This window comes from Neoarius graeffei, chromosome 28 (assembly GCF_027579695.1).
Source record: "Neoarius graeffei isolate fNeoGra1 chromosome 28, fNeoGra1.pri, whole genome shotgun sequence".
NCBI lineage: Eukaryota > Metazoa > Chordata > Actinopteri > Siluriformes > Ariidae > Neoarius > Neoarius graeffei.
Window position 1 is genome coordinate 49397233 of NC_083596.1, and position 20024 is coordinate 49417256.

The following is a 20024-nucleotide window of genomic DNA, read 5'->3' on the forward strand; positions in this document are numbered from 1 at the left end:
GAGAGAGAGAGACTGAGAGTGAGCACAATCAGATGCAACACATATTTGGAGTGCATGGACGCACAGGAAAACATATTAGATGATCAGGAATGTTCATGTTGACATAGCCCATTAAAAACCGGGACATTTTGTGTCCCGGGAGAATTAAAAAAAAGTGTGGGACAGGCTACAAAAAAGAAGGACAATCCCGGGAAAACCAGGACAGGTGGCAACCCTGGGTGTGTGCGTGCGTGCATGTGTGTGTACACGAGTGGTGAGTGTGTGTTACACAGGGTTCAGATTGAGACACTGGGGGAGTCGGGGCCTGTGGAGGACCACAGCTGTCGACCTCTCATCTCCAACACACACACACGGCTGCCATATTGGTCTTTCCTCGACACACTATAAACCTTGTTTACAGTGCATCAGTCTGTCGAACACAAAAATGAACACTGTACGAACATTTGAAAATAACCCTCACAAGGCGGTTCTTAAAAAGGACAATGTTCTTGTACACATGCTAACTGATATCTTCTGAACCCTCTTCTGGCCACAAGCTTCAGAATGCCGAAGGATGCGATCTAATTGGCTCTCAGCACAGAAAACACACTTCTGAACACTAAACATGACTATTTCAAAGCAAGATATCGTCAGTGGACTCAAAATGTTTAATCGGGCTTCAAAAAAGTCTTTAAAAGTTATGAAAGAATTTTTTGTGTGGAAAAACAAAAAATATTGCTGATATTTACTGACGGGAAAAGTCTGGAATTGGTCATCTGCCATTTCAAATCAAACGACTTCTTTCTGGGGTTCTTGGCCACATTTATTGACAACATGCACCAAATCGTGGCAGAAGCTGACGTTATACACTTTCTTACGGAAGCTCGCAGGACAAAGAAAGGTCGTGTTTATATGAGAATGTTATGGTTGTTGTGGTGTCATAGTTTCATGGTTCAGCATGGTACATGTTACAGACAAGGTTCGTTTTAAAGGTTGTGTTTGAAAAACTATTGAGTTCCTAGCATACGTCAAGCCAATATACATGTTATGGTCATGTGGGCTACTAATGATCAACTGGTGTGGCCACGCTCCCTACAACAAAACAAACAGTTTGCATTAAAACTTTGTGTGTATGTAATATGCATGGAGTTTTTGGCGTGACAACAATGCATACATTGTGAAGACACGCCCATCTCTGTGATTCACCATGAGGATCGATGAGAATTACAATAAACGTCCTAGACGTCCTACAAAATTACTTAGCACAGAGAGATACCCCTTTTCGACCAACAGGGAACGGGTTCTTGAACCGGTTCTGTTCAGGATTCTTTGAACTTTGGTGGCAGCTAGAGAACCAGGCTGCGTTTTCACCAGCTTTGAGCCGAACCATTGTAATCAAGGATGCGTCATGAACAGAGGGTGTTGCACAATTCTCCACTGTTGTACTCCGCTTCCTCTCCAAACTAATGACACGCCCACTGATGTCATCATGGTTCACGCTGGAAAAACCAGCTACATTTTGGTTGAAGCTGGGAAACAAGTTTTCAGGTTCCCAGCTGATTTATTTTTGGTCGAAATGCCTGAACGGTTCATAATTTGACGTGCGAACCAGAACGGAACCCGCTCCCTGTTGGTCGAGAAGGGGGTAATACTCTATTGGCCCTTTTCCACTACCCTTTTTCAGCTCACTTCAGCTCGCTTCAGCTCACTTCAGCCCGACACGGCTCGCGTTTCGACTACCAAAAACCAGCACGACTCAGCTCGTTTCAGCCCTGCTTAGCCCCTAAAACTCGCACCGTTTTGGAGTGGGGCTGAAGCGAGCCAAGCCGTGCCGAGTGAGGTTGGGGGCGTGAGCAGACACTCCCCTGTGCACTGATTGGTGAGGAGGAGTGTCCTCACATGCCCACACACGCCCCGCGAGCGCGCTGGGATCTGTAAACACCGCAAACCCGGAAGAATAATAATTACGAATTACGAGAATTTCTGAAGCCTTATGCGCCTCGCCTCATCTATACACTCTTGCCAGTATCTGTCCGCGTTGTAGGTGACAACAAGCCACAGCACCAAGACCAGCAACACTAACGACTCCATGTCCTCCATGTTTATTGTTTACTATCCGGGTCGTGAGACTACCGCTGAAAAGATCACTGAATCAGTGACATACAGAGCATCGTGGACGAGTTCGCGGAGCGCAAGGCTCGCCGTATGCCCTTCAAATAATGCGCGCAGTAGGCTATTGATGTTTTATTATGAGCCATGTACAGTATGTCGCCTAATGTTTTTTTGTTTCTGAGTTACATGTTCGTTTGAAGGACTTAATGTACAAAATAACATAGTTGCACCCCGTAGTGTTGAAATTGGTAAACACAGTGCATTCAGTGAGGTTTGCACCGCCCTCCTTTTATTTCTGACTCTTCCTGTCACCGTTGCAACCTCTGAGCGCTCATTCGTATGCCCTTCAAATAATGTGCGCAGTATAGGCTATTGATGTTTTATTATGAGCCATGTACAGTATCCTAATGTTTTTTGTTTCTGAGTTACATGTTCGTTTGAAGGACTTGATGTACTAAATAACATATAGTTGCACCCGGTAGTGTTGAAATTGGTAAACACCGCAGTTGCGGACATTTTGTAGCCTAAAATGATGTTATGATAAGCTTTAATAAAGGGCCCGGTCATTTGCCCCGCCCCCGGCCCGGCTCTGACTTGTTCCGCCACTGTCACTGATGTCACTGTTTGCGCTGCTTAACGACATCACGTGACGTCCACCCACTTTCGCTAACTCCACCCAATGTGTCCACCCACTTCCAGCCAGCACGGTTCAGCGCGGTTGTAGTCGAAATGCAACTCCAACAGCCCCGCTCAGCTCGACTCAGCTCGACTCGGCACGGCACGGCTCAGCCGCGTTTGTAGTGGAAAAGCGGCATTAGTTTCCTTTTGGTTTTTGTTTTGCTTTGGGGAAGCCATGGCCTAATGGTTAGAGAAGCAGCTTTGGGACCCAAAGGCCACTGGTTTCATTCCCTGACCCAGTAATGGCTGAAGTGCCCTTGCAAGGCATCTAACCCCCAACTGCTCTGGCTATGTTGTACGTCGCTCTGGATAAGATCGCCTGCTAAATTCCGTTAATGTAATGTAATGTTACACAAGGACATATGAAGAAACATTTGTTCAAAGATTTCATAATAAATATTTCCTTATTTATTACCTAATATGATGCTTATTATCACCGTGTTATGTTCAGACTAGGTTGTCACACCTTAGGAACACCATCCATCTATCCATCCATCCATCCATCCATCCATCCATGGATCTCTATCCATCTGACAATTGGTCCATCCATCCTTCATCTGTCTGTCCATTCATCCATCCATCCAACTGTCCATCCATACATTTGATCTGTCAATCAGTCCATCTTTCTGTCTCTCCATTAATCCATCCGTCTATCCATTTGTCAGGATAGCTGGTGCTTGCATGGTGCTGCACGATGCGTTTACTGCTTACACTCATTCATCATCAATTAACTGATTGATTCTGTTCAGGCTCACCAGGGTTAGTATTTGATATTTTGGGAATCAGAAAATCTCACAAACAGGAACAGCTTGGGGATTGGTATTTTTTTTTAAAAACAGTCCTACCTTTTACGATACGTCTGAGACCGTAAGTAGTCTGAATGAATGTCTTCAGAAAGACTCTGGCAGGATTTCACAGTTTGCTAATCATAAATGCTGGACATGTGCTTTGCTGTCTGCCACCTCGGAAAAGTCAGGAGGCGTGCGTCACTGTGACTGCCGGCAGCCGTCCAAGAGTCTCGAACTGGCATAAAAACTGATTTATTAGTGGACAGTTTTGCAGCGGACGCACTGGCAGAGCATAAATCAGGGCTGAGCAAACATGATGTGATCATGATGGAATCTTCCAGCAAGGTTAGCGCAGATGTGCTGCGGCTGATTACTGCTGTACATTAACTCCGTACTCAGTGCAGAGGCAGCAGCTCGCTAGGCATTGCGTCAACTCTGTGTGTGTGTGTGTGTGTGTGTGTGTGTGTGTGTGTGTGTGTGTGGTCCTCTCTCTGAACTGTCCTACTCTAAGGAGGATCGTCAGGTCAGCAGGTTGTCAGGAGTGTGTCGAACGACAAGTGTGGCACAGTGGAAGGACAGTAATTTGTGTGATGTAATTTGTAGCAGAAATGTTTACGCACACACACACACACACACACACACACACACACACACACACACACACTTCCAGTGCCAGTTCCAAAGCCCAAAGCAAACTTGCTAACAGTAAGTTTAGCTAGCTATGCACAAACATGCAAACTCACCATAATTATCTTCGTATCCCTGACATTTTTGGTCTGTTTAATCAGCTAGCTATTCCCACTGACTTGGCTGACTAACAAGACTAACAAGTTAGCATTAACTCGTACTCTAGAACAACTAGCTAGAAATGAACACGCTTAAACAGAGCGCACGTGTTAAAACAAAATTCAGTGAAGTGGTTAGCTTAACATTGGCACAGCGTGAAAGCTTCTGATCCCTGTCACTATCTGTTTAAGACTCTGTGTGTGTGTGTGTGTGTGTGTGTGTGTGTGTGTGTGTGTGTGTGTGTGTTAATGCAGGCTACAGATCATCTACTGGGAGGGAGATGAGTCACAGAGCAAGCTACAATGAACAGAGCCACGACTGACTTGAATATTACGCCATCCATCTATCCATCTGACAATTGGTCCATCCATCCTTCATCTGTCTGACCATTCATCCATCCATCCATCCAACTGTCCATCCATACATTTGATCTGTCAATCAGTCCATCCTTCTGTCTCTCCATTAATCCATCTGTCCATCCATCCATTTGTCATCCACTGGTCCATCTACTAGGCCATCCATCCATCCATCCATCCATCCATCCATCCATCCATCCATCCAACTGTCCATCCATAAATTTGATCTGTCAATCAGTCCATCTTTTTGTCTCTCCATTAATCCATGCGTCCGTCCATCCACTTGTCATCCACTGGTCCATCTACTAGGTCATCTATCCATCCATACATTTGATCTGTCAATCAGTCCATCTTTCTGTCTCTCCATTAATCCATCCATCCTTTTGTCATCCACTGGTTCATTTACTCGGCCATCCACCCATCCATCCAACTGTCCATCCATTCATTTAATCTCTCAATCAGTCCATCCTTCTGTCTCTCCATTAATCCATCTGTCCATCCATCCATTTGTCATCCACTGGTCCATCTACTAGGCCATCCATCCATCCATCCATCCACCCATCCATCCTTTTGGCAATCTATCCCTTGGTCGATGTCAACAGTTGCTAGTATGCTTCGGGGATCAGTAATAAATTACCAGTCGAGAAATAGTCAATAAATTTGACTTCCTGTCACTGTAGCCCAGCCCACTGCTCAACCACAGTACACCCGCTCTCACTAAACACCACAGCATATTCCGTTTCTCTTCTATGACTTGCCGTCTTGACCAATAACTAGGCAATAAAATGACCAAACTAGTTTCTGGTTTTCTAGTTATTTTCATATAGCATTTACACAACATGTCTTGTCACACCACAGTTTGTGAACATATTTGGATTTTGTCCATAAATAACTCTTAATTTTACAGCACAGAGAAGAAGAACCACTGTGATGCTCAAGCGGCGTCATGTTTCTCTGAACAGAATGACGTCGTCATCAGTGATCTATATATCTATACAGTTCTGTGCAAAAGTCTTCAGCGCATGTAAAGAAATGCCATTGACCAAAAATGGCTTAAAAAATAATGAAATGAATGTTTCAACATCAAAAAAATACTATGAACAATAATCAGTGAGCCATAATAAATGAAACAGAGTCAGTATTTGGTGTGAGACGACTCTTTGCTTTAGTCTCAGGTCCAGTGAGTGCAGTTTTATGCAGAAATGATCTGTAGGTTTTCCTGAGCATCTTACAGAACCAGCCACAGTTCTTCTGGACACTTTGACTGTCACACTCACTTCTTCATTTTACACCAAAACCCAGCAGCCTTCATTATGTTTTCTTTTTTAATATGAAAAGTGCTCTTTTATGGAATACGCTTCTCAGATACAAACATTTTTTTCTGTAACATTTAATTTTGTGCTGGAAAAAAATGAACGTTTGGACTCTAAAATTTTTTTGTCCTGACTCGATAATGTAGAAGTCATAAAATAGAAATCTCTTATAAAAAGTTTGCGTGAAAAAAAAGGGTGCCGAAGACTTTTGCACAGTACTGTATATTTATTTATTTATACATACATGGTGCGGATTCACTAAAGCTCCTTGTTGCAGATCACTAGAAATCTCTTCTCTCCTCAAACACTGTAATAGCACTGCTATTAAACAAACCCCCACTGCGGAGTTTACTGTAGGGGCTAATTATTCAGTTAGCTTCATGTTGTAAAAGAGCAGAACAGTGGCTTGCTTACCTTTTGCAGGCTGGTTGGGTTCAGCTGAGTTTTGTCGATTATCTTTATTGCAACCTGAAATACGTCCAAAAAAGTATGATGAGTTCCTGAAGATGCTACATGTCGCAAAAATTTGGCAAAAAAACCCCAACAAAACCCCACCCCCCCAATTCTACACAATTTCCACAGTGGTGTAAGTGGTTAGCACTCAGTGCGTTTACATGCACATAAAGAAAATCGAATTTCTGCCGTTGCTCGACTGAAATCGAAGTTCTAAATGCCATGGAAACACCTTAGCTAGGCTGAAATTGAACCGAACTTGATTTCTCGTAATCGAGCTACACGACCTAGATTATGCGATTTTTGCCGAGCTACTTAGTGCATCTAAACCCTATCGAGCTACGTAGTCGAGCTACTTACCTCAGCACTGCCCCTTCCGGAAGTGACGAGTGACGAGACCACAAGCGAGAAACACGACAGCCTCGGTCGGCATGACAACAGTAGTAGCGAGCGGCAGAAGAGGTCAGGAGGAACAAACGAAGAAGAGAAAATGGCAAGCAGAAACGTGCACTTCTGGAGCAATGAGGAGACAGAGTTCATGCTCATTCAGCTTAAGGAGTTGAATATATTAAAATTCATGGACGGGAGAAAAACGCGCAATGGAGGACACGGAACTGATAACTTTGTTTACACTCTTGAATAGCTCTTCTTCATGATGACAACCGGAAGTGTACCAACACGATGGGGCGTGTAGTGCCACCTGTGGCTCGGGTGCACAATGTACCTCACACAATAGCTCGATTTCCTTGTGTGCATGTAGGATTGGATTTCTCTGGCACCCCTGCTGGGACCCTTAGCTCGATTACCGACAGCAGCTCGATTTGGATGTGCATGTAAACATACTGACTGTCGCCTCACAGCAAGAAGGTTCTGGGTTCGAACCCAGCAGCCGGCGAGGCCCTTTCTGTGCGGAATTTGCATGTTCTCCCCGTGTCTGCGTGGGTTTCCTCCGGGTGCTCCAGTTTCCCCCACAGTCCAAAGACATGCGGTTAGGTTAATATGGGACGGCCTTGGGCTGAGGTGCCCTTGAGCGAGGCACCGAACTCCCAACTGCTCACTGCTCTGGGTATGTGTGTGCGCTCATTGCTCACGTGTACGTGCATGTGTGTGTTCACTGCTTCAGATGGGTTAAATGCAGAGAGGAACTTTCACAAGTGTGTGATGAATAAAAAAAGTTGTGCTCACTTTACCTCAAATGTCATGGATCAGCCATGTTTGGTGCTGAACATTTGCTTCTTTAGATTTGCACTCTAGCTACGTTGCTAATGTCGCTAAAGTAGCTAATTTGGAACAGAAGTCCATCTCATCGAAAATCATACTTTTTATCAGATCTCACATGTGGGAGAATTCCTGAGGATGGGAAAACGTCCTATTCTTCCCACTTGAAACCCTTCACATATTAGAAATTCATTTCCAAAATAAAATGGGCAGGAAGTGTGAAACGTATTTTATAACAATATAAATGCGTAGCTTCGAGGACACATTTTTTAAGTATTACTTTATTTGTAAAGGCAGAACGCTTTGAAAAATTTCAACTCGTAATTCCCACTCGGAAATTAACGTTGATGGAATTTTGGTGGGAATTATGTTTTTCTCCAGACACAACCTGACTGCAGCAAGTTCATATCCCCGCCCCCTTACCAGGCCCTACCTCCCAAACATTAACGTTAGAAGTAATGTGCAATTTAATCTTAAATTCATACATTTAAATGTCTGCCCGGACCTGATGGCATCTTTTATCTTCGTCGTGCAACTAAATAAAGAAATAAACGTCTGAGAACAAACACATGAGCTATATCTGTAATAAGGAGGAACTTGTGTCTTTGTGATTTTAATGCCAACTCTTCCTTTAAAGCTGCTAATTTTGACTTTGCGCACTGCAGGAACATAAGCGCTCCTCAATATGGTATTGTTCTAAAATCCACACATCATTCATGATTCATACAATCAGGGCAAGATGCCCAACAGTCAGAGCTTCCTCTTGTTTTCGAGGCTCGTCTCAGTTTTACAGACGAACAACACGTTTCTCTTTACACTTGTGCAGTCGGTGTGGACTGCGATTTCAGGCGCTGGCGTCCGGTGACAAATCTGTCAGAGAGTGAAGTCAGGCGCGCGTGTGAAAGGTCTGATTCAAACTCATTCAGCTTTCTCTCCATCATGTTCTCCTCATCAGCTTTTACTGCGGCTCCATGGGAAGTTGAACTGTACAAAAGCTAGAATATCTATAAGCTGCTCAAATACTAGCTAGCAAGCTAGTCAGCTTTGATAATGTTAATGTTTTGCTAATGTTGTGCTCACGACTTCTCAGGTGGGTATCTAATATAACAAGCGAACTGACATTATGTAATTCACAATTATTCGCCGAAGGTGAAGAGGATATCGGTGAATAATAACTGAGACGAAGTTAGTTGTTGTATTATAAATACACAGGCGATAATTTAAAAAATAATTTATTTCAAACTTCAAAAGCGGCATGTACAGTGGTGCTTGAAAGTTTGTGAACCCTTTAGAATTTTCTATATTTCTGCATAAATATGACCTAAAGCATCATCAGATTTTCACACAAGTCCTAAAAGTAGATAAAAAGAACCCAGTTAAACAAATGAGACAAAAATATTATACTTGGTCATTTATTTATTGAGGAAAATGATCCAATATTATATATCTGTGAGTGGCAAAAGTATGTGAACCTCTAGGATTAGCAGTTAATTTGAAGGTGAAATTAGAGTCAGGTGTTTTCAATCAATGGGATGACAATCAGGTGCGAGTGGACACCCTGTTTTATTTAAAGAACAGGGATCTATCAAAGTCTGATCTTCGCAACACATGTTTGTGGAAGTGTATCATGGCACGAACAAAAGAGATTTCTGAGGACCTCAGAAAAAGCGTTGTTGATGCTCATCAGGCTGGACAAGGTTACAAAACCATCTCTAAAGAGTTTGGACTCCACCAATCCACAGTCAGACAGATTGTGTACAAATGGAGGAAATTCAAGACCATTGTTACCCTCCCCAGGAGTGGTTGACCAACAAAGATCACTCCAAGAGCAAAGCATGTAATAGTTGGCGAGGTCACAAAGGACCCCAGGGTAACTTCTAAGCAACTGAAGGCCTCTCTCACATTGGCTAATGTTAATGCTCATGAGTCCACCATCAGGAGAACACTGAACAACAATGGTGTGCATGGCAGGGTTGCAAGGAGAAAGCCACTGCTCTCCGAAAAGAACATTGCTGCTCGTCTGCAGTTTGCTAAAGATCACGTGGACAAGCCAGAAGGCTATTGGAAAAATGTTTTGTGGATGGATGAGACCAAAATAGAACTTTTTGGTTTAAATGAGAAGCGTTATGTTTGGAGAAAGGAAAACACTGCATTCCAGCATGAGAACCTTATCCCATCTGTGAAACATGGTGGTGGTAGTATCATGGCTTGGGCCTGTTTTGCTGCATCTGGGCCAGGATGGCTTGCCATCATTGATGGAACAATGAATTCTGATTTATACCAGCGCATTCTAAAGGAAAATGTCAGGACATCTGTCCATGAACTGAATCTGAAGAGAAGGTGGGTCATGCAGCAAGACAACGACCCTAAGCACACAAGTCGTTCTACCAAAGAATGGTTAAAGAAGAATAAAGTGAATGTTTTGGAATGGCCAAGTCAAAGTCCTGACCTTAATCCAATCGAAATGTTGTGGAAGGACCTGAAGCGAGCAGTTCATGTGAGGAAACCCACCAACATCCCAGAGTTGAAGCTGTTCTGTACGGAGGAACGGGCTAAAATTCCTCCAAGCCGGTGTGCAGGACTGATCAACAGTTACCGCAAACGTTTAGTTGCAGTTATTGCTGCACAAGGGGGTCACACCAGATACTGAAAGCAAAGGTTCACATACTTTTGCCACTCACAGATATGTAATATTGGATCATTTTCCTTAATAAATAAATGACCAAGGATAATATTTTTGTCTCATTTGTTTAACTGGGTTCTCTTTATCTACTTTTAGGACTTGTGTGAATATCTGATGATGTTTTAGGTCATATTTATGCAGAAATATAGAAAATTCTAAAGGGTTCACAAACTTTCAAGCAACACTGTAAATGTAAAACTTTGCCGCGCAGACCTGTGTCACTGATCTACACCGAGTCACATAAAATACTTTGTTTTGAAATCGATAAAATAAATCACAATTCCACTTTCACCTTTGAATAGTTTTAGACCAAACTTCGGAGCATCTTTATTGCTTTTATTTTCAGAAAAGCATTTTCTTTCATCATTTGTAATTCTTCCTCACTTCCAGTGACAAAGTGATTGGATGCCATTTTGCTGAGTCACTCGAGGTGATTATCCAGAAATAATCAGAATTTCTCGACCAATCAGCACGCGCGATTTCCTACAATCACCTGCGTATTTATACTCAACGAGTTTATTCGGTAAATAAAACCAGAAGACAAATTAGTTAGCATGCTAGTCAAGATTATGCTAACTCAATTCGATTAAATTCGGTAATTAATTTGACTAGCATGCTAGTTGGGTGAATTTTATTGAATGATAAAATTTTCCGAAACCGGAAGCAAACTAGTCCAGCTAAATTAAAACTAGTACAAAGCAAGCAAGCTAGCGTGAGGTAAACTATCAGTGTGATCTGGTCAAGTTTATTACTGTAAAAAGACAAAGATTAAAAATATATGTTCTCAGCTAGCGAAAGCTCATTTCTGAGAGTAGCACTGTGGAGTAAAGTTGTCGTGGACGTGGTGATGTGATGTGAATCAGAACAAAGCCATGCTCTCACCTCTCGGCCGGTGAGGACGTGGCGAGCCAGTTTCACTTTAGCGAAGTTGCCCTTGCCGATGGTTTTGAGGAGCCGGTAGTTGCCGATGTGTGGGTCGTCCGGGCACGAGGGCATGGAGTTGCGGCAGCGCGCACCGAGGGAACGACTCGACACACTGGTGCCCTTCTCCGAACGGCTTGCCGCCAGAGACGCATGCTACACAGGAGTGTAAAGACAAAATGAGGATTATAATCAGAGTTATCGCAAACTCTAATAAAAACAGTAGAATCTTTTCACGTCTTCGGTTTGATGCACTTCTTCATATAAAACTCTGACAATATATGAAACTAGCCAAATGTTCTCTAGCGTTCTCACAAACTGCTAGTAAATTAGCTTTACCTCAACAGGAACTAGCAATGCTAACAAATCTAAATTGCTCGTCTAACGTTGTTACCTAGCTTTCTATCAAACTTGGCTTTTTGTATCAACAACACAAGAAAATAACTGATCTACGAGTAACATTAGCAAGCTTGCAAGTTATATCATTTCAGATTGCTATGATAGAGATTAGCTAATGTTCAAGCAATGGCGCATTTAGGTCGCTTGTTAGCTTAGCCTAGCTGATGTTGTTAAAAATCATTTTATTTTGCGAATATAATCTTTTAATGTTAAACCTGTGTTTGGCTGACTGACTTTAACTTCTTCCTTACAGACCACAGACATCTGTCAGTCAGCAAAATCAGAATGTCCGCGGTTAAAATAGGACAACATCAAGGAGACTGTTGGAAACACGCACACACACACATGAACTGATGTGTTAATGCATTATTCCATTCAGGCTAAGTGATATTGATGATCAGATTAATTATCGTATTGATTAGCCTGGCTGTGGCAAAAAGCATGAACACACAGAGATGGACGATCTTCCATTAAGGGTATAGAGCGATAAATAAAAGACACGTTGTTGATTTTTAAACGTCTCTACTCAACTATACCACAATAAACCTGCACGTAAACACAGTTGCTTTAAAGAACTCACTCTTGAGCTGAATATCTGGAAAGCCACAAAAGTGGAAAACTGCTGTTCTGATTTTATTTTCATTCATATACAGTAACGTATGATATTCTGCCATCTTCACAAATCATCTTTTGTTCATATTTAAGTCTCCAACACACAGTGACGACGTGTTTACTATTGACAGTTCTGTGCAAAAGTCTTCGGCACATGTAAAGAAATGCTGGCGACCAAAAATGGCTTAAAAAATAATGAAATTAAATCTTTCAACATTAAAAAAATATTATAAACAGTAATCAGTGAGCCATAATAAATGAAACAGTCAGTATTTGGTGTGAGACGACCCTTTGCTTTAGTCTCAGGTCCAGTGAGTGCAGTTTTATGCAGAAATGAGCTGTAGGTTTTACTGAGCATCTTACAGAACCAGCCACAGTTCTTCTGGACACTTTGACTGTCATACTCGCGTCTTCATTTTGCACCAAAACCCAGTAGCCTTCGTTATGTTTTCTTTTTTAATCTGAAAAGTGCTCTCTTATGGAATACGCTTCTCAGATGTATTACAAACTTTTTCTGTCACATTTAATTTTGGGCTGGAAAAAAAACAAACGTTTGGAACTCTAAAATGTTTCTGTAATATTTTGACACGATAATGTAGAAATCATAAAATAGAAATCAATAAAAAAGATGGGAAACTGTTCACTACAGAAACATAACTATCCTGTCCAGCGCTAATAAAACTGTAATAACTAATACTGCGAAACAAACGTGAAACCATAGCATTTGTTTATTCGTTTATTCAGAGTCTTTTCCTATATTAAATGAATCAATGCCCTTTTGAAATTTGTGATTTTCATTTGCTATGAAAAAGGAAACATGAACATTCAAATCATAATAAAAGAGAGAAATGAGTGAAATGTGTACTGACAGCAGAACAACACACTCAATATTTCTGAATTCAGTCTACTGCAACGCCATGGGGGTGAGGGGAGCTCTCTCTCTCTCTCTCTCTCTCTCTCTCACACACACACAATACCCACCATCTGTGCCATGCTACACACAATCACATGATCACAGAATAACAGACAGAGGGGAGAGAGAGAGAGAGAGAGAGAGAGAGAGAGAGAGAGAGAGAGAGGCAGAACAGAGGAAGTGTATGGAGGAGAGAGAGAATCTAATTATCTAATATCTGGATGAATATAATTAGATTATATGGTCTATGTTTATTGTCTTTATCCACTCACTCTGGTTGCACACACACTGTAGCCTGACCCCTCTACACTATCACTAAGCCCTATCACTAACCCTTAAAGCACCATCAATAACCCCTAAAGCACTATTGTTAACCCCTAAAACACCATCGGTAACCCCTAAAACACCATCGCTAACCCTAATGCACAACCACTAACCCTGAATGCACTATCACTAACCCCAAAACACTATTACTACCCCTAACGGACTATCTCTAACCCCTAAACACTATCACTAACCCATAATACATTATCACTAACCCCTAAAACATTATCACTCACCCCTGTTCACTATCACTCACCCCAAAACACTATCGCTAAACCCTAATGCACTATCGTTAACCCCTAAAACACTATCACTAACCCCTCTACAATATCACCAAGCCCTAAAACATGATCACAAACCCCTCTACACTATCCCTAACTCCTACTTCACTATCACTAACCCTAAAACACTACCACTTGCCCCTACTGCAGAAACACTAACCCTTCTATACTATCGCTAATCCTTATTTTACTATCACTAACCCCTAAAACACCATCACTAACCCCCTCTATACTACCAGTAACCACTATCACAATATCACTCATACCTACTAGACGATCACCAACCCCTCCTACGCTGTCACCAACCCATAACCTCTACTGTAACACCACTAACCCCTATTGGATTATCACTGATCCCGAGCTGCACTAAGCCCCACTACGTTATCACTAATCTGTTCCATGCTAACACTAATCCCTACCATGCTATTACTGACCCCTAAAGCATTAATCCCATCATATACTTTTTCCCTACCTTGAAGCAGCTGTAACATGTGAATTTCTCCTCTGGGGGATGAGTAAAATTGATCTTATCTTACCTTATCTTACAGTAACTATTTCCCTTACAATAACTATAACTTTAATCGCACCATTACTGCACAAACACTAAACCCCACCACACTATAACTAGCTACAACACATAGACACCAAGCCCTACCACAGTATCACTATTCAACCCCATACCATCACTCATCACGAACACCAACCCCTACCATCTCCCCATATAACGTGCTGGCTTCTATGCGAACTCCACACACAACTTCACTAACCTTGTTGGAATACTGAGGAGCCTCTGAAAATCAGGCTCAGGTGTGCTAGACTAGGGATTAGTGAACTAATCTGCAATCATTAATCATTCATACTAGCCAAGTCACAGGTTTGGAACACACCTGACTCAGCTCATCGCAGCAGGACTGAGAGCCAGAGGCTTCCCCTATTACTAATTCACCACATGTGTGGCCAGCAAGCATGAAATATCTATTTAATCAGAACTAATCACAGATTAATATTCCATAAATCAACCAAACAAAATTCAAACGGACAGTCGCGTATCTCTAATTAATTTCAGTTAGTTGGCCATAGACACAATTTAGCCCACACTGTAAAAAATGTCCGTAGAATTAACAGTGAATTTATGTAAAATCATGACATAAAAAAACTGTAAATACAAAAACAATGAAGCAGTGTGTAATTTACATCAATATACTGTAAAACTCCTAACCAAATGCCACTGTTAATTTAACAGTAAGAATATGTTGAATTGATCTTTTTTTTTGTATAATTTACAAATTGTTGTAGTTTAAACACAGACAAACTGTAAGGCTAAAACAGAATGTGATGGTTAAAATTACATCATTGCCCTGTTAAAAAAACAAAAACATGCCCACCATTGTGGCTCAGTCGACTAAGGCAGCATACAATGAATCTGGGGACCCGGGTTCAATTCCGACCTGAGGTCATTTCCCGATCCCTCCCCGTCTCTCTTTCCAGCTCATTTCCTGTCTCTGCACTGTCCTATCCAATAAAGGTGAAAAAAGCCCAAAAAAATTCTAAAAAAAAATTTATCTGTCTAGTAGATCATTGCTTGTAACCATCATTTTGAATCATTGTTTATTGTACAATGAATATCCGTAAAATTAACAGTTATGTACTGATTATTGTACATTGAATACCTGTAAAATTGAACATTTTCAAACTGTTGTTTTTACAAGTGTTGATATACCTTACCGTAAAGCCATATACACTGTCACTGTATTTTTTACGGTGAAAAAATGGCAACCACAGCTGCCAGTTTTTCACTGTAAATTTGACAAGATTTTTTTTTACAGTGCATACTCAAAAATTAAATGCCATTGGACTATATAATACAGGTAGTACATTGCGAAATAGTTGTATACCATGCTATAGTATGTCACCTTCTACATTCCCTGTCCACTTTATTAGGAACACCTAATCGGCCAATCAAAAAAAAAGTCGGTTAACATTCACATCAAACATCTGAATGTGAAGGGAAAAAAACTCTTAGTGGCTTTGACCATGGCATTTCATTTCATAAAATGTCCTCACACACATACAACACGTCTCGAGAGTTTACACAGAACGGTGCGAAAAACAAAAAACATGAGATGAGCAGTCAGAAGAGAACGGCCTGACAATTTTGAGCGAACAGGAAGGCCACAGTAACTCATGTAACGATTCTTTACAACTGTGCTGAGCAGAAAAGCATCTCAACACGACAAAACCAACACGAGGTGGATGAGCTACAAGAGCAGACCATCACATCGGGCTCCAGTCAACCAAGAACAGAAAACTGAGGTTGATGTGCATCTGTATGCCTGCTGCAACGTGATTGGCTGATAGCATGAACGTAAAGGTGTTCCTGATAAAGTGTCCAACGAGTGTATAATCAGTAGAGAATATTTCACACTGTATATGGTACTCGTATACACAGTATGTTATATGCTAAATCACACAGTGCCACTATTGACAGATATTCATATTTAAACATGAAGTGGGCATGGCTTAAAACAGAAAAGCAGTTTCTTCTTCTTCTTTTTTTTTTTAAAGAAATATGAACCCTACCACTATGAAGCCACCAGAAACACTGGAAAACCACTCATGGTGTGCGAATTCTGGCTCTGGCAGCACCTCAACCTCAGCCACATCACTCAAGTTAATTGGTCTCGGACGTTTGAGGGACGTTTTTGGGGAAAATTTTTTTTAAAAATCGCACTTTTGTTATGATTAGTTTTATTGTTTTTGTATCTGCCTGCAACATCTCTAACAAACTTAATTGACTCTGTTTCTTCAAATATAAGCAAACTAGCAGCTTGATTTAAACCACCGTCACCCTGACCAGGCAGTTACTAAGGATGAATGAATGAAAGCTGAATGAATTGCGCATATCCTTGTTTGTCCCATGTACTTTATGTACTTCTGACTGCTCGCCTGCACATAGCATGCAGTAAAGTAAAAACCTCCCCACTCACGCAGCACCTTTGTTCCGTCCTGTGAGATCACAGTTCCGATGCACTCCTCTGCTCTTAATTATATTACAATTATACTAACATAACGTACTATGCTCATACCACACCATACTAACTTATACTGGAGTACGCAATTTTGGACAGGCCCTTGGTCTTTCATTCACATCCAACCCCGATCCCAGTTCTACCCCCCATTCTTGGTCCCACTCCTGAAGGACTGCAGCTCTAGCACACTTGATTTAGCTTATATCGAAACATTCACTGCAGTGTTGTGGTCTCTAAAGATGGGGACTGAAAGCCATGGTTTTATCTCACGCTCAATAATCGAGCTCTAGATCACTCCAACAATAAGGTTTTCCAGCCACGGGCATCAAAAAAGGGGGACCCACCATAAGAGGGGAATGATTCAGGAGGGAGGAGAGAAAGACCTGGGCCTTGAGATGTGTGTATTAAGTCAGAGATTGGTGGAGTGAGGTCAGGCAGGACTTTTCAGGGGGTCCAGGATCGTGTCCCATGACCCTCCATGGCTCGATTCAAGTGTGCATTTGACGACATTATGGATTATGACGCTGTGTTGCTTCTAATCCGTTTGATAGACAGCATGTCAACATCTTTGAACATATACAGTAATTATATCCGTCGTCAATGCATGTAACGGCTATTTATAGTACATACTGGCCTGTTTTTTTTTCCTAGTATCTTTAGTAGTGGTGGTTTACAACGCAATACGCGCAAAGAAATGATGTGATAGCCAGGGATAATGCTATGCTCAAATGTGGTTGTATGTTCATGATGTTCCCAAGAAACTTCCACATTAACAGCTCACTCTTGTGATATTCACAAGTCAAAACTGTTTGTTACCTCAGAGTACACACAACATGGACACCTTAATATGGCAGAATGCATTGAAGTTCGATTTGCCTTTGATGCTAAGTGTAATCATAGTGTACGTTAAGTCAAACAGAAGCTTATATTTCCAATTTACCAATATGTTTGTGGAAAATGTTGATATTCCTGATAATTATGACTTCTTTTCACATTCAAAATCGTAATTTTTTTCATATAAAACACCCTGGATATGTGCTATCTGGCTGAATCAATAGCTTCAGTTGTTAGCTAGCTTAGTAGCTGTTGTCCTTATTTCCCAGCGTTCTTCCAAATTTAACCACGGCAATTAAAAATTCAGAGTTCATTATGCTAACCTGTTTTTTTTTTTTCACAGAAAATCTGCATCATCTCTTTTAATATTCTAATTCCAGCTTGTTTGGACTGTATTAGCTAGCGTCAAAACATTAGCTAGTGATTTGATTGTAATGATTTCAATGGAACTACGAAGCCACAATAATAAAGTCGATAAATATGTAAATTTCAATTTTATGGTACTTGGGGGTTGTAATTAAGGGTTGTTCAGTTAATACACTAGCCAATGGGTGCTTACGCGAAGGTAACACAAATTAACAAATCCCATTTCAACGCACCATCAGCTGTGACTACTAATTCGCAAACAGTAGACTGAAATGTTAGCTAGTACCTTTGCGTAAGCACTCATTGGCTAATGTATCAACTGAACAGCCCTTAATTACAACTCCCAAGTACCATAAAATTGAAATGTCTATATTTATTGACTTTATTATTGTTACTTCGTAGTCTCATTAAAATCATTACAATCAAAACACTAGCTAATGTTTTGATGCTAGCTAATACAGTCCAAACAAGCTGGAATTAGGATATTAACAAAGACGATGCAGATTTCCTGTTTAAAAAAACAAAAACAAAAACAGATTAGCATAACGAAGTTTGAATTTTTAATCAAACACGGTATACTTAGTATGACACTGAATTTTTACAATAGATTCAACTGCATTTACTTGGCAAACTTCACACAGTCGGATGTGATAACAGGATAAAAATATTGCATTTATTTTTTTCGCAGTCCGGTTTCCATCAAATCGTGCACTCTGATTGGCTCGCCAGCGGTCCGGAATCCTAGGATCCGGACCCTGGTTACGGACCTTTGGCGACTCACTCGTTCACAACAACAACAACAACAAACATAGTAGCAATTTTTTGTCAAGATTTATTTTCGCATTTCACTCTGATGAAAGCACTTGGTTTTGTGTCGCCTAGATCAAGTTTTTTATTTTTGGAAAATTCTGAGTTGATGTAGCTTGTCAAACAGGTTTTTGACGAGCTTGTAGCAGGTTTGTTCTAAATATGGTTTTCCTTTGGGGTGCTCTCATTTTCTGTTAGAATTTGGTAAAGAAAAAATATATATATTATTTATCAGCGTAAGGTTGGTTTGTATGGTGAAATACCGTGACCTCAGCCTTGAATACTGACCTCGCTCAGTACTTTCAAGACCTCGGTCACGGTATTTCACGATACGGACCTCCCAGCTGGTAAATAATATATATGTACAGTTGGAGATAGACCGTGAGTTGGCATAGTGGTTAACATGTCCGCCTCTCGATTGGGAGGTTGTGAGTTCTACTCACAGTTGGGTCATACCAAAGACCATCATAAAAAATGGTACCTACTACCGTCTGGCAAGGCACGCTGCAATACAGATGTGAGTGGGGAGTCAAACTCTCAAGGTTACCAGAGGACCCGCTCTCCACTGTAACCCTAGCTATGCAATAGGTGAGAGGCCAAGGGCTACGGAAACCGATCGGCACCGCCCTCTGCGCCACATGGTGTGGGAAGGATTTTGATTTGATTTGATGGTTGGAGATATATTTTTCATCATAAAAGGTGGTCAGGCGGCATGGTGGTGTAGTGGTTAGCGCTGTCGCCTCACAGCAAGAAGGTCCGGGTTCGAGCCCCGTGGCTGGCGAGGGCCTTTCTGTGCAGAGTTTGCATGTTCTCCCAGTGTCCGCGTGGGTTTCCTCCGGGTGCTCCGGTTTCCCCCACAGTCCAAAGACATGCAGGTTAGGTTAACTGGTGACTCTAAATTGACCGTAGGTGTGAATGTGAGTGTGAATGGTTGTCTGTGTCTATGTGTCAGCCCTGTGATGACCTGGCGACTTGTCCAGGGTGAACCCCGCCTTTCACCCGGAGTCAGCTGGGATAGGCTCCAGCTCGCCTGCGACCCTGTAGAACAGGATAAAGCGGCTACAGATAATGAGATGAGATGAAAAGGTGGTCATATTTAAAATAAAACCTTTGACTAAAAATGTGACAGCTACATGGAAAGAAAATGGCTATGTTTTTGCAGGTAAACAAAA

At 41.5% G+C, this 20024-nt stretch overlaps 1 protein-coding gene across 2 annotated transcripts in view; it reads right to left on the minus strand.

The window, feature by feature from the left end:
* mark4a (MAP/microtubule affinity-regulating kinase 4a) overlaps positions 1–20024 on the minus strand; it is a 41338-nt gene that overhangs the window by 19724 nt on the left and 1590 nt on the right. For both annotated transcript variants that reach the window (XM_060912981.1, XM_060912980.1), the window contains exons 2-3: positions 11249–11443; positions 6427–6480 (exon numbers count right to left, since the gene is read on the minus strand). In XM_060912981.1, the coding sequence (XP_060768964.1) occupies positions 6427–6480; positions 11249–11443 (249 nt within the window). The remainder of the gene's footprint in view (positions 1–6426; positions 6481–11248; positions 11444–20024) is intronic.